Below are 15,479 nucleotides of genomic sequence, written 5' to 3' on the forward strand. Positions count from 1 at the left end.
GGTTTAAACCAACTTCGGTGATGTTTCAATCAGCAGTAATGGTTACACAAAACTACAGGAGAATGCGAACATCGCGTGAACCATAGCATCCTCATCCCGTCCATTGTTTTTTAATTTCTGTCCTTTAAAGGGATGTCACGTGTCCTCATAATCACGATTGCAAAAAAAAATTTTATCTCAGCTGCTTTGCGTTTGACCGCTGTTTATATAAAATCTGTACGTGAGCTTGATTTTAAAAATTTTTTTTGGTAAATGTATTTATAAAGGAAAAAAATATATTTTTTTTTGGAAAACTACATATATATATATATTTTTTAATTTATTTTAGGTGTTCGTTATCTATCTATCTATATATATATATATATATATATATATATATATATATATATATATATATAGTTCGAAGTAGCCGTGCACATGGATTAAACATGTCGTGTAGTTCTGTAACAAATACGAATGTGTAATTATTGGCAAACTGCTGAAAGAAACAAACTTGGGCTTAAAGGATTACGTGATGAAACGGCTTTTCCGTAAATATGAAAAAAATAAATGTATGCTTTTGTCTGTGGAGGTGGTGTGAGTTTCTGTACAACTCTCTAAGCGCTAAACACTTAACCACTCCAGTGTGTGTGAGAGAGAAAGACACAGGGCTCTCAGCTTGCCGTCGAACCTGTGTGTCAGGTTTTGGAGGACTCGAACGCTGACCTTATTATTTTTTTTATTTTTTTTTTTGCAGACGGCTTTTCATTCCTCTCGGCCCACTCGAGTGCGCTCCTCCGTGCCAGTCAAAAGCACTTTTCCCTTCTTTCCTCTCTTTAATTTTCCTCTCCGAGGCAGAAAACGCTCAGGTTTAAGTGTTTTCTTTGTGAGGTCAGGTTAAAAAGGTTACAGTCGTTTGAAAGAATTAATAATAAAACTCTTAACGTTCTCCGTTCTGAAAGACGTGCGCACTTAGGGTCGAGTTCACCGCGCCACTCGTGCAAGGGTTTTATTTTTTGCATTTGTTTTATTTATTTTTTATTTTTCAAACACAATACCCAAAGCAGGAAAAGTGTGTGTTTTAATTCCAACTTTTTTTTTTTTTTTAAGGTGCAGTTTTTTTTTTCTTTCTTGTCTTTTAAGTGGAGAAACTTGACTTGCGTTTTAAGAGCGTTATCTCAACATGAGTGGAGTTACATTTTAAAAGAAATGTTAAAACAAGTCTTTATACACACGACATTACAATACACACCGACGACCAATTTGTTTAGTTCTTTGTTTTTAAAATTAATAAATTAATAGATTTTTTTTTTCTCCACTTTGTATACGTGTATACGCTCACCCACACACACACACACACACACACACACACACACACACAATGTCTGCTGGTTCTCTGTTTTGTTGCCGGTCGATAGGGGGGTGCCAATACTTTTAAGCAGCCTGCGGCGTGGTACCACGTCAAACAGTTTAATGGGTTATCAGGAAGCATGAGAAAAAAAAACAAACTTTTGTGTAACAAAAATTAGTCCCCCCTCTTTAAAAATTAATTACTAATTACTTAATTATTTGTTTTTACGTTTACGTATTTATTCATTTTATAATTATTTAGTTTCTCTTTCCCTTTGTTCGTCTCAAAACGGACGGTTTAGGGATCAGGCGATGTCGGGACGTACAGTAGATCGCTCTTACAACGCTAAAACGAATCAGGTAGCGGGAATTGTGCGGTATTTTGAACGTCGCGTCCAGGACACACAACTACACAACTGTAGCTAATATAACGTTACACAAGCGCACCAGCATGTCCAATTATACATCCACGCTGAACTGGTAATAGTTGTGCAACCCTGCATTGCGTGTGTGTGTGTCTGTGTGCGTGTGTGTGTGTGTGTGTGTGTGTGTGTGTGTGTGTGTGTGTGTGTGTGTGTGTGTGTGTGTGTGTGTTTTTAGGATTGAATGGGAAAAGCAGCCTGTAGATGTCGAACACAAAAGCAAAGCTTTTAAGTCTCATCCTGTGTTTTGTGCATCCAGGCTGCCTGAGGGCTCACTGCCTCTCTCTCTCTCTCTCTCTCTCTCTCTCTCTCTCTCACACACACACACGTCTAGTATATATCCACACACATGCACACACACACCTGTCTGCTATGTGTCTTAGCTCATTGTGACTGCTGCTACTCTGTGTCTTTCATCAGTCTCTCTCTCTGTCTCTCTCTCTCTCTCTCTCTCTCTCTCTCTCTCTTACTTTGTCTCTCCGTGTTTAAACGTCTGTCTTGCCCCAAATGCCTCATCAAACACATCCTCACACCTCCTGGCGCCTTTGCAGGAAATGATTTTCCCTTGTGTGTGCATGCACGTGTGTGTGTGTGTGTGTGTGTGTACGATAGGCAGTTTGTTCCGGTGTGTTTCCTTCGCTTTAGTTTTTCTACTGCACTCGTCCTTTTTGCAGCTTCGTTATCCCTTTTCACCGAGGGGTGTGAAATCACAAACATACCCTTAAGTTTTAGCTTTTAAGGAAAGAAAGTCACCAGGAGAGGTAAGGTAGATGTGTGTGTGTGTGTGTGTGTGTGTGTGAGAGAGAGAAAGAAAGAAACAAAAGAAAGAAGTTTTTCTTTCTTTCTTTCTTTTTCTTTCTTTCGTTTTTTTTAATAAACCTTGGGGTGAATTTGTCTAAAGATAGATACACACACACACACACACACACACACAAACATAGATAGATTGATTGATTTGTAGCAATTTTCACTAATATGTATTTTAAACTAATTTCAGTGTGTGTCTGTGTCCCCGTTCTGTTTGTCCCCGTTTTGCTTGTAATGGAAAATAAAACCGAGGTGCGCCATCTCTGCACCCTTTTTTTTTTTTCACCTTTAACCTGACCTACCGAGCAAGACAAAAGACAATTACACACCAAAAATAACAACCCGGACTGTTGTTAAAACCTACATTGTGAAAGTACACACCCCCTTTAATAACACGACACGTAACCGTTGATTAACCAGAACGACGATGTCGAGATCAGCTTTGGTTCCTGAAAGAGTTTTTTTTTTTTTTGTCTTGTTTATCTTTTTACGTCTCGGTCCACAAAGAGTCTTCCAAGGGTCCAATGCCCAGGATGGGGGGGGGGGGGGTAGGAACGAATTTCAGGAGCATTAAGGTGCATCATGTGGAGGCTGTTCAGAATGGGAGGCCGCGGTGACATTACCCGAGAACAGGACGTCCATCTGAAAGTGACAAAGGGATGATGAATCCCATCAGGAGGCAGAAAGAAAACCTCCTTGGTATTGCACTTTCCTTCATGTTCGTTCCAGCCATGATTTCACTTTGAGTTGAGAATGATTCTCATACTGAGTCCTGGAATATCCCCGTGCCATACAGTACATGTGATATCCTGGTCATTCAGTACCTTCAGGTCGTCAGCTGACTTCATTTTATTGCCCCATAACGCAGCTGAAACCACCCTGGATCTTAACCCCGTCTCCAGAGGCTTGTACAGTGGACACTATACATGATCACCTCATGCGCTTCCCCTCTTACCCTGACCCATCAGGTCACATGACCTTTTTCTGTCGCTCCAAAGTCCGATCTTTATGCTCCCTAGCAAATTCAAGCCCTTTTTTTTTTTTTTTTTTAGATAAAGTGTCTCACTAAAAAGTGGTTTTCTTATGGGGACACAGCTGTTTAGTCCCAGTCCTGTGAGTTTCTCATCACGCTGTGTGTGTGTGTGTGTGTGTGTGTATTGAAATGCTCTAACTTGTCCAGGTTTTAATAATATTTCAAGGCTTCTTAACCCAGTTCCAGTTATTTCAAATCTCCTTAGTTGTTTTCTTTGCTTGCTGCAGCCCAGAACAGTAATTTGTCCTTTCTGAGACGCGTACAGTAGACATACACACGTGTATATATTTATTTATTGGGCGTGTTCCAAATCTGTCGCTTGTTAATACGCGTTTCAGACGGCAGTTTATTTATTTATTTATTTATTAATTTGTTGTTTTTTTTTTTTCCTGTGGAAGCCTGATTAAATGAATTCAGAGTCTAAAAGCACTCAAGTTGCTTTGCGTCTTTAATAGTGCTGGATCAACTCCAAGTAAGTGTGTGTGTGTGTGTGTGTGTGTGTGTGTGCTGTCCAGTTTAGCCCTGCCAGCAGTTTTCTAAGCTTTTCTTGCGCTCTATAAATAGGCGGTGAGTCGCGGGCTGCCAGGCAGACCTGCTCGTCAGGCCTAATTACAGCTGAGCACTCCTTCCCTCGCTCCCTCCCTCCTTTATTCACTCCTTTATTCCCTACTTTAAATCCCTCGCCAGAGTCGTGGCCTAGCTCGCTGCCATCTTTTATTTCAGTCCGGGTGTGCAGTTTTTTTTTTTTTTTTTTTTTGGTTTTGGTGTGTGTTTGTATGAAAGCGCGGCGAGAGGTGATGTATGGATACAGACTGTTAATTCTGACCAATTTTTATTTATTTATTTATTTTTCCCCTTACAAGCTTAAATAACCAGCACACCCAAAAGAAAATTAAGGAACAATTTATTTATTTATCTCGTTGATGAAATTGGGTTTATTATAAGAAGTCTTTTTTTTTTTTTGGAAGGGGTCATTCCTGGTTAAATTTTTTCCCCTGGGCTCGCACCACCAGGGTCGATGGTTCGAGTCATACCTCAGGTGTGTGTGTGTGGCGTTTGAATGTTATCACTAAATTAGTCTCATTAGCATTTCCATAATTTTCGTCTTTTTTCCTCCTTGTGTCCCGAGTCCTCCCACACCCCCGTACGGGAAAGTATAGAGAATGATGGTGTGAGGTTCGTAACATTTAAAGTATTAAGCCGTTGTGGTTCTTTCTTGTGTTTTTATAAAATAAAATATCTTTTCAGGTGACATTGAAATTCATTTGAAGTATAAATTGGGATAAAAAAAAAAAGGATGAAATGATTAAGAACAAAAAAGAAAGTAAAAATTCTATTCTGGTGGGACCGTGCGAGACCTTGTGCAGCAACAGCTTCAACAATCACGTGATTCAAATCCTCTTTTTGAACGTCAGTGCAGTTTTTATTTAATTGAATTTTCTTGTTCTGTTTTCTTTGCTGAAGTTTACAAATGTTTTTTCAGCTCTTTATTAAACTGCACCGTAATTGCTTTAGCGCATTATCAGCAGGGAACACGTTCCCGTCGACCGAGCCACCCGCTACTCAGGCGAGCTATCAGACCCGAAACAGCAGCGAGAGTCTCGCGTCCTTCTCGTACTGAAGCTCCTCGTTTGCTGACGGATTCTCAGGGTTTTGTTTTTTTGTGTGTGTGGGGGGGGGGGTCCTCTGAGGCAGCGTTTCATAAACGTTCCATCAAGGTTGACTTCCGAGCTCATGGCCTTTAGAGAACAGCAGGGCTGAGCAACAAGCCTGGGGGAGGCGGAGCTTCTTGTATGATGTCACAAAAGAGGACGAACCACTAATAGGATGGTTTACCCCACATGCAACACAGCAATCGGGGAAGTTTTTTCTTTTCTACCCCCTCAGTATAAACGTACAGGTGCATTTCAATATATTAGAATATCATAAGAAGTTGATTAATTTCTGTAATTCAGTTTGAAAAGTAAACTTTTCAATTTTAAGTGTTTCATTTTACTTTTTCATTTTGATGCTATTGACTTACAGGTGCATCTCAATAATTTCAATATATATATTTTACATTAACTGTACAGTATGTACACACACACACACACACACACACACACACACACACTGTATTCCCATCTAAACATCCTAAAATATCCATTTTGCGCAAAGTTTCATCATTTACACGTAGTTTCACTAAAGTTTAAATCTCATTTTAAGTAATCACTGGTTGTTTATTATTATTTCTGTGGAAGCTGTTGCTATAGAAACGGTAACATCTGACCAATAGATGACGAGGGCGTTCGTATAACTGGCACTCGGGTATGTTCTGACAATAAAAGTCGCCCCAATCTTCTTTGGTTTTACCAACAGAAACCGTTCTAAAGATAATATTGTTACACGCCTGCTATCTGCTTCGCCTGGTTTCGATCTATAAAGCACCGGATTCAGTTCCACACATTGTGCGACGTGTGTGTAGCCTCGGATCCTCCTGCGAACACACAGCAGAGACGAAATAACACGCAAACAGCTTCTCTGCAGCGCTTTGTGCTCCAGGAGCTGCGGCTTTCCCCGCGCAGTCGGCTTGTGTCTACGTGTGTGTGTATGTGTTGGCAAGGACTGGAGTGTTATATGTAAACCAGCTGCTGACAGAGGTTTCCTGTGGGTCACCAGGACCTCTGAGCAGCGCTTACATAAACGTTATGCAGGCAGGAGCCAACACACACACACACACACACACACACACTCACTCTCTCACTGGCTGTCCAATCAGATTGTCCGAGTTGTTCCTGTCCCTGGGGGAATCTTCAGGGGTTTGGAGTTGGAGTGGGTGGGGGGTTATGGTGGGGATAAGAGGAGGGATGGGGGAGGGGGAGGAGTACGCGGTTCCTCATTTAGCCGCGCGGATCGCCGCCGAGTGTTCATGTGATGACGGAAAGCTTAAACCAGCTGCACAGTCTGCGACCGAGCGACCTTTCACCTTCAGACAGCGACCCCGATGACCCCGTCTGACCCCGGCACCCGATCCCTGGGGGTCAGCGCAAATGAGCAGAGGCGTCAGTCAGGCTTAAGTACTGCTAGTGCTGAAAATAATCATAGTGTAGTGGACGAGTAACACCAACAAAAGTTAAAATAAAATAAATAATATAATAATAATAATAATAATAATAATAATAAACTTTGCCTAATTACTGTCATATAAAAACAATGTCATTTTTATATTAACATATTCATATTTACTTTTGTTATTTCTGAGTATTTATCACGGCTTAATCCTCATTATCATTTGATATATTTTTATTTATTTACTTATTTATTCATACAAAATGGCATTCACTGACCCTCTCTGCACCTCTTTCTTTCTTATTTTGAGCGTCTTTCTTTTTTCTGTTTGTTTTTTATGTCACATTTTCTTTCTCATTATCAGTCTCTCTCTGTGTCTTTCTATTTGTCTTCCTCTCTGTGTGTCCCTTTCTCTGTCTCTCTCCACTTTCTCTCTCTCTCTCTCTCTCTCTCTCTCTCCCCGTTTTCACATTAAGGCCTCAGGATCGTCTTCCACTACCCTTGACCCTAAAGTCTGGTTTGTTTTGAACAGTGAGAATGCAATCGCTCCGTTCCGCACTTGGGAACCGTTCCCTAAGTCCACTGGAAAATATAGTCCCGGGCACGAAACGGCGTATTTGGGCACGGATCGGATCAGATATGAAAGCCGATTGTACCTCAAAACGAAAGGAGATCGATGTTTAGACACGACATCACCATCAGTGCTGTCCGTCTCCTCTGAAATCTCAGATTGATCCCATAGAAATATCAGTAATATTAGGCAAAACGCGAAGATCGACTTCCTTGTTGTTGTCTTTTCTTTGTGTTCATTGGCCAGTTATACTCGTAAACCATGTACAGTAGGTGCATACTGCCATCTACTGTATCGGAGAATGTAAATACGCATGTATGCCCATGTACAAAAAATAATAATAATAATAATGTGGGGTTGCGGGGGAGTAGGGATGGGGGAGCAATCGTTCTTGCGCAATTGTTCCTAATGTAAAAAAAAAACGCCATTTCTTTATATCTGTCTATTAAAAGTTCAAAGTAAATACCTTAATGGCTTGATTGAAATAACAATGTTGCAAAGCAAACTAAAGTAACAAGCGATTATGTTATTATTATAAGGAATAAACAGTCATGAGTTGTTGTTTTTTCTTTCTCAATAATAATACTACTATAAATAGACATTAACAAGTGTAAGTATAATATAATATAATATAATATAATATAATATAATATAATATAAAATAAATTACGTGGATATTATGATTAGATTAGATGATTGAATTTAATTAGACTAGATGTGATTAGTGTTTCTTGTATGATAATTAGTGTTTCTAAACGTACAGTAGCTGCAGGTGAGAGCTTCAAACACGGTCCCCTGAAACACAGCAGGGTATCTGATCAGTGCCCTAGAGAGGAGACTTTTGAGACGATGGCTGTGAATTTATAGTGTTTTGTGGACAGATCAGACTGAAGTGCGTCTCCGATACTACTCCCTGTGACTGTGTGTGTGTGTGTGTGTGTGTGTGTGCACCGAGTCCCCGTTCTGGTGGTTTAAAGGTTTCCGTGTGTTTTCCTTTTTTGCTTTCTAAACCCTGTGATCCTTTTGCTCTGTATATTTAGTTAGATTGAGTCTTTCTTTCAGGTTTTTGTTTTTCGGACAATCTCTCTCTCTCTTATTATTCTTATTATTAAAATATTTGCTTAATAAATAATGGATTGTGTGTGTGTGCGTGTGTCCATATATCCGCAGGACATTAATGCTTCACATTTGCATGTTCAGCTTTGACGTCCTTTTGCATGAGCCGTAATTTAATCTGACACAAGTGATTCACCCACACAAATCATGCAATCCACCTGTGTGTGTGTGTGTGTGTGTGTGTGTGCGTGTGTGAGAAGTAGAGCGTAAGCGAGTAAGAGAAAATCACTTTTTCACATTTATAAAGGTGTTTACAAGAGAAACAATACTTTCAATGCCGATTTAAGGAAGTTAATCTGCTGCGGTTTGACCTTTTGACCTCTAACAGTTTGTCCCGCGTTTTGTCTTTCAGGATCTGCGAAAGCAGGTAGCTCCGCTGCTGAAGAGTTTTCAGGCCGAGGTGAGTTTGTGTGTGTTTTTCTCTTTCTTTCTCTCTTTCTCTCTCTGTGTGTGTGTGTGCGTGTGTGAGTTTGCTGTATAATAAGTGTGTTTCCAGTCTAGTGTTTGTGTGACACATTCATCAGCCGTCGCACTTCGGTAATGTATTACGGTCTGACACACACACACACGCCCACAAACGCGCATAGAGAGTATCAGCTACGTCCATATAAATAAACCTCACCATTTAAATCCGAATAATGCGCTCTCCCATAATTCCTCACTCCTCTTTTCTCTCTCTCTGTCTCGCGCTCTCTCTCTCTCTCTCTCTCTCTCTCTCTCCCCCCGTTGGCCCCCTCTTTCCTTCCTCCCGTCTTTCTCTCCCTGCCAGCGAGTACACCATGACCTGGACTGGCTCAGAGAAAGAGAGAGGGAGGAGTGGACTCTTTTCTGCCTCACACACTCTGTCTCCTGTCCTTTTCACGATGCTCTGAGCCCGGAGGCCATGTTTAAATTGCATTCAGTATAAAAAAGGACAACAGTCTCTGCTTGAACCTTAAAGAGCGAGCGACGCAGGGGTAGTGCGAGAGAAACTGAAATAGCAACGAGAGATGAATGTGGGCCGCTAAAATAAGAGAGTGACAGACAGAGGGGCAAACCGAGAGAAGGACAAAGAGCAGTACGTGGGCCAATCAGAGATAACTAGAGAGGTAGACAGCAAAGGGTGAAGAGAAATGGACATAAGAAGAGGCAGGAAAACTGAGACAGTGTAGAAAAGCGGGACTAAAAGTGAGACCATAGAGAGAGAGAGAGCATGGACTGAGATAGAGAGAGACTAGGAGAGACAGCATAGAAAAGGTGAGACATGGGGCGAGGCGGGTGGACGGTGAGACATGGGCCGAGGCGGGTGGACGGTGAGACATGGGGCGAGGCGGGTGGACGGTGAGACATGGGGCGAGGCGGGTGGGCGGTGAGACATGGGGCGAGGCGGGTGGGCGGTGAGACATGGGGCGAGGCGGGTGGGCGGTGAGACATGGGGCGAGGCGGACGGTGAGACATGGGGCGAGGCGGGGGGGCGGTGAGACATGGGGCGAGGCGGGGGGGCGGTGAGACATGGGGCGAGGCGGACGGTGAGACATGGGGCGAGGCGGACGGTGAGACAGGGGGCGAGGCGGGTGGGCGGTGAGACATGGGGCGAGGCGGGTGGGCGGTGAGACATGGGGCGAGGCGGGTGGGCGGTGAGACATGGGGCGAGGCGGGTGGGCGGTGAGACATGGGGCGAGGCGGGTGGGCGGTGAGACATGGGGCGAGGCGGGTGGGCGGTGAGACATGGGGCGAGGCGGGTGGGCGGTGAGACATGGGGCGAGGCGGACGGTGAGACAGGGGGCGAGGCGGGTGGGCGGTGAGACAGGGGGCGAGGCGGGTGGGCGGTGAGACATGGGGCGAGGCGGGTGGGCGGTGAGACATGGGGCGAGGCGGGGGGGCGGTGAGACATGGGGCGAGGCGGGTGGGCGGTGAGACATGGGGCGAGGCGGACGGTGAGACATGGGGCGAGGCGGGCGGTGAGACAGGGGGCGAGGCGGGCGGACGGTGAGACAAGGGGCCGAAGCGGGCGGACGGTGAGACAAGGGGCCGAAGCGGGCGGACGTTGAGACATGGGGCGAGTTGGGCAGGTTCGGAGACTGGAAGCGAGACGGACGGACGCTGAGACTAAGACTGAATATTTTGTACTCTTGAGGTGAAGTCAGGTGAATAGATGTAGGCCTGACTTGAATATAGTTGCTGCGGCTTTATTACATTTAACATGGTTGTGTAGAGGTTTTGTATTCCCTCTCTGTCTCTCTCTCTCTCTCGCTCTGTGTGTGTCCCTGTCTCTGTGTCTCTGTCTCCCCTCATCACTCATTAAAGCTGCCATTCTTTAGCAGTCTATTTAAATAGCAGCGCTCCTGCTCCTATTCTCCGACCTTCTAAAAGGAGACGCTCCCCTTTCCGCCGTTTATCCTCATTTCTGCAGCTTTTCATCAGGCTGGCATTTTGGCAAACAGGAGGGAGTGATTTAGGGAGGGACGAGGCGCCTCTCGTCCTCTCGTCCCCTTGTCCTCTCTTCCTGATCTACATCCATGACCCTGGACAATGCGGTGTGACAGCGATGCCCAGCCCATAATACCCCATTTACGCTGTGTGGCATTACTAAGAACGAGCTGTTTCTCACAAGAACCTACACTTTCACTTACACGTAGAATCGGCCAAAATAAAAGAAACAAAGGCACAATAGTGAGGATTTCTATGAGGAGACGTTTATGTAACATCCTGGGAAGGAGTCTCCAGTGTCAGTGCTTTGGAAGAACTTGTCTCTAGGATGTTCCACAACAAAGCACATTACCTATAAAAGGATAATTGTGACATTTTTTTCTTTAATTAATTATAATAATAATAATAAAATACATTATTTGTAAACACATACTTTGTGTTTAGATCCCTCTTTTTTCCTCTTTCTCAGTGAGTTCTGTTTGCTCTGCAGTGCTCCCAAAAACAAATCTCAAACGTGACTAGTGCATGTTTTCGTAAATCCAACCCACATACACATACACTCTTTCTCTCCCCCTCTCTCTCTCTCTATCTCTCACACTGTTGTGTCCCTCCCTCCAGCGTCCGTCTGTTCCTTTCATCCGAGTAGAACTGCAGCAGCCTTTCTCTCTCGCCATGAATAAAAGAACAAATCCTCGTCCCCTCTTTACTTTACAGTTCTCTTGCTCTTTATCTTTTCATTTCATTAACGGCGAGACAATGGCCGAGTTAATGGAGGACTCAAAGTTGGCCTTTTGCTTGTACGATATTTTATTTTATATACATATTTAAATATATATTTTTTTCTTTTTAGCCATGGCCGCTGAATGATGGATGAGGGGTTGAATTTTTCATGCGGGGCCGACTTGAGATTCAGCCAGTCCCCAGGAGCGTGCGTTACACACGAACGAGTGGGACTCGGCCATGCCGGGGTGGAGATGTACTCCCTCTGGCTGCGTGCGAGTCTGTGCTCTGATCACGTGATCGGGTACAACACAGCAGAAAGGGAAAAAAAAAAAAAGGTTCATTGCCAGTTTTTGGTTTCGTTCCATTAAGCAGAAATCCGTAGTTGAAAGCGGGAAGGTTAAAAGGGATTATTCTGGTGTAGTACGTGAGGGTTGTGCTGTTGTGGGAAAATAATCAGCGACATGATGGTGTCTTCACTCTAGGCCCACATCAAAACATTTGATACGTCATAATTTTTTTGATATTTATAGGTACGTCTTATTGTTCCAGGAAACAAGTTCTTGTTCTCATAGGAGGTGTTTGAGTCAAACCTGGACTTTTATATTCTCAAATGCACTTATCCCAGTGTTCCACTAGTGCTTGGACACCATCGAGGTAGAAAGTTTTCTCAGTATGGCGGAGCCATGATCGGGCTGCCTGCTATACTTTGAATCTCTGGCCTCCCAGGAACTCCTTTAAATCCCCAAACATGTGGAAATGGCTTGGACCGAGGTCAGGACTGTACGGGAGGATGTGGCAATAACTCCCAGCCGGGTTCCTGTACCTTGCAAGTGGTTACAGACTGACAGTTCCTAAAGACGGATGAATCTCTCTAGTTATTGACGACAAATTATCCGTCTATTTTCAAGGATCAAACGTTCGCTTGCTGAATGTTCACTGGAACGACTGCAAGTTGGCTCCAAACCACCACGACTGGAATCGTCATTCACGGCCTTCTTTTAAAATGTTTTACTCCAACTAAAACTCTCGTCACGTCTTTCACCATAAAGTTCATCACAGGTCCCGGTTTGACTTAAAATCCTCACCTCCGTAGTCCACTTTTTTTAGAAAGCAGGTTTCCGATAAATTGACAGGAATATTTTCTCAAATGGAGTCGTGCTCGGTGTGTCAACCTTGTGGTTATCTTATAAAACCTTACAAATCTGGAGCCATTTTGGGAACAAATTCTTCTTCAAATTGGCCCCAAAGCAGTAAACCGCAGTAACCCGGGCAGCCGTGGCTGTTTTGCACATATTAACTTCAGCGTCTTCTTTCCGACTCTAATAATAAACGCTCCAGCGCCGTCGCTTCATCTTCTTAAAGTGTTCTTTATACCGAGACGTACAGCGATGGCTGTCGTGAATTTGACGAGTACTCCGAGGAAGTTCTTCTCCTGCTGTAAAAGTCTTTAATAACGGTTACGGAGGCTCACTTTATCACTGCCGTACCCGCTGACATCTCGCTTTATAACTCGCGTAGCTGCAAGCTAGCGGAGCAAAGCGACAGCGACAGCAATATAATGATCTGGTCATAACACCGGAGATGAAACGGATCACTTAACGCAAGAATATTCAATAATTCAATATAAATTCCATCATTACTGATGAAAACACAGCTGATTAGGAGCAGATACTACAGCAGTGTGGTGATTAATTTTACCATAAGTGCAGCTTTGATGATAATTACTGCTACAAAGTCAAAGCGCTGATTTATCGCTTCATCAGGAATCCACTGGAAGAATGATTTTTTTTTTTTAAGTACACAAAAATGATTGATATTAAATGGAAAAATAAAAAGCTACTAGGTTTTATAGCGACTTAAACTATTTGTAAAAGTGCTGTTTTCTTAAGTAAAGCCAGATAAATACTGGCAAATTATTGTTTTTTTGGGGGCAGACTTCCACATTAAGGCTACTACTACCAGTCAGGACCGAAGACTATCTTCCTCTAAACCACGGAACGCCAGCCGACTGCTTTTTTTCGAACTGCTCGCTCACGCGTTGTTAGGGACACTAAAATCGTAACGCACTCAGAGGACAGCGATATCCGCTCTTCCTGATTGCGTGAGCTTACAGAAGTCCATAACTGGCTGTAGAGCCGTGATTGAGGTGGAAGCGCTAAGTAACTCCCATCCCACCCATTCGAGAGAGCTCGGCCAATCAGCTCCCTCTAGGCCCTCGGCTACAGGAGGCGAGGGCATCAGCCGGGAATCAAACTATTAAACTGGGTTATAGGGCGATAACTTTACTTTTGCGCCATTCTGTGGCCAATTTTTGAAGTCGTGTCCAGCGTCACTATTTGCCTTGCATTCCGATGTCGTAACTTTAAACTTTAGTTTTACTTAAACGTGAAATTTTTGTCAAAATTTGTCATAATTCGTCGAAAATCGACGGATAACTTGTGGCAATCTTGCCGAAGACATGCATCTTTCTAAAAATTTATAAAACCTACATTGTTTTAAATTAGTTTATACAGTAGGTTATAAATTTTAGTTCAAATTTAGATGATTTCTGTTTTAAAGCAGCAGTGTTACAGTTTTGCTCTGAAGGCGTCATCGTTCAGTCTCGCTAAGTTACATTAAGTTAAATTACTAACATTAACTAAGTTTAAAAAAAAAATAGTAAAATATATTGTTTATCGTTAAGTTCGGGATTATTTAGGGAGGTGTCTTGTGACACCATAGTCTAAAGGAAAACGTTGGCTAAATCGCCTAGCATGAAAAGGTCGTGGTAGCGAATCACCGCTGAACTCGCGTGTTTCATCCCTAACTTGATTAGCTGCTTAACTGGCACAATTGGATCTTCAACTTAAACCAGCGATCTCCGTCTCTTTCTCATCCGGTTCTGCTTGATCTTGTTCAAGTCACGTGACCCCTAATCGCTCGTCAGTGACGCGGTCGGATCTATCTCGCGCTATCTAACGCAGCAGGCCACGTTTCGTCGCAGGAAGTTGGACGATTTAACCACGCGCCCTGGCGCAGGCGGTCTCCGTGTTCCGCGTGTTACAAATGAAAAGCGAGTGCAAAGGCAATAAGATATAAAAACCACCTTAGTGGAATATCAAATGTTGTTGGAAACCTTATAAACTCCTGCTGGTGGGTGTAGATTTAATCATCCTCCATGGTTTCCTTTCGTTTTATAAAACCGTGCTCGCCGCACTCCATAAAACCCGTCTACGAAGTTTCCTCGTTTATTTTTAGACGAATCTATACGACGGCCAGGACCGAGGCAGGGTTATCCGACCGCGCCATCCCACAGGAATTCCCAAGCTGTAGCATGTGTGTGTTTGAGTGAAAGAGAGAGAGAGAGAGAGACAAGGCTGTGTGAGGTTGACCCTCAGCTTCGTGGTCTCGCTGCCCAGCTGGCACGGTGGTCCTGGCATCACAGGGGCCTTTTTTGAAATGTATCTGTCCTCCTTCACACAAACACACAGAGCCCAGTTCTAAGAATAAGAGTACAGAGGTTCACTCTATAAAGGTTGTTTTTTTGTCGTCTTCACCTCACTACCTCACTCGTCGTGATGTGGGTTATTTTCACTGGGCTTTCTGTCAGCTGGTCATCGCTCCTGGGAAGGTCTCGGCACATCTCGTGTGTGTGTGTGTGTGTGTGTGTGTGTGTGTGTGTGCCCGCATGCATGCATGAGTGTGTTTAAAATGGCTATTTATACATGGTCTTCCATACAGAGGGAACGAAGACTTGTGACAGCTTCCTGAACCAGGCACACAGTGATTTTTAGTGCGTTATCTTTTGTTGGAGGTGTTCTTAAAGCGGAAATGTGTATATAATGCAAGGGTCACAAAATTATCCGCACTTAAATGCATCATCATTTTTAAATATAATCTTCTTGCTGTTCATTAATATCCCCTATTAAAAAAATGTTTTATGCTGAGCTGCGAACCACGAATGCACCGCTGTCCTCACTTCTTCATCAAAAGTGGATCTTCGCCCTCGTAGGGCTGCTTTCAGGCGACCAAACAGGTGAAA

At 43.5% G+C, this 15,479-nt stretch overlaps 1 protein-coding gene across 1 annotated transcript in view; it reads left to right on the forward strand.

Moving 5' to 3' along the window:
- Positions 1-15,479, forward strand: part of cux1b (cut-like homeobox 1b) — a 162,346-nt gene that overhangs the window by 59,941 nt on the left and 86,926 nt on the right. The window contains exon 3 of the mRNA XM_053487087.1: positions 8,679-8,726. Within this exon, the coding sequence (XP_053343062.1) occupies positions 8,679-8,726 (48 nt within the window). The remainder of the gene's footprint in view (positions 1-8,678; positions 8,727-15,479) is intronic.

Source organism: Clarias gariepinus, chromosome 25 (genome assembly GCF_024256425.1).
Source record: "Clarias gariepinus isolate MV-2021 ecotype Netherlands chromosome 25, CGAR_prim_01v2, whole genome shotgun sequence".
Lineage (NCBI taxonomy): Eukaryota > Metazoa > Chordata > Actinopteri > Siluriformes > Clariidae > Clarias > Clarias gariepinus.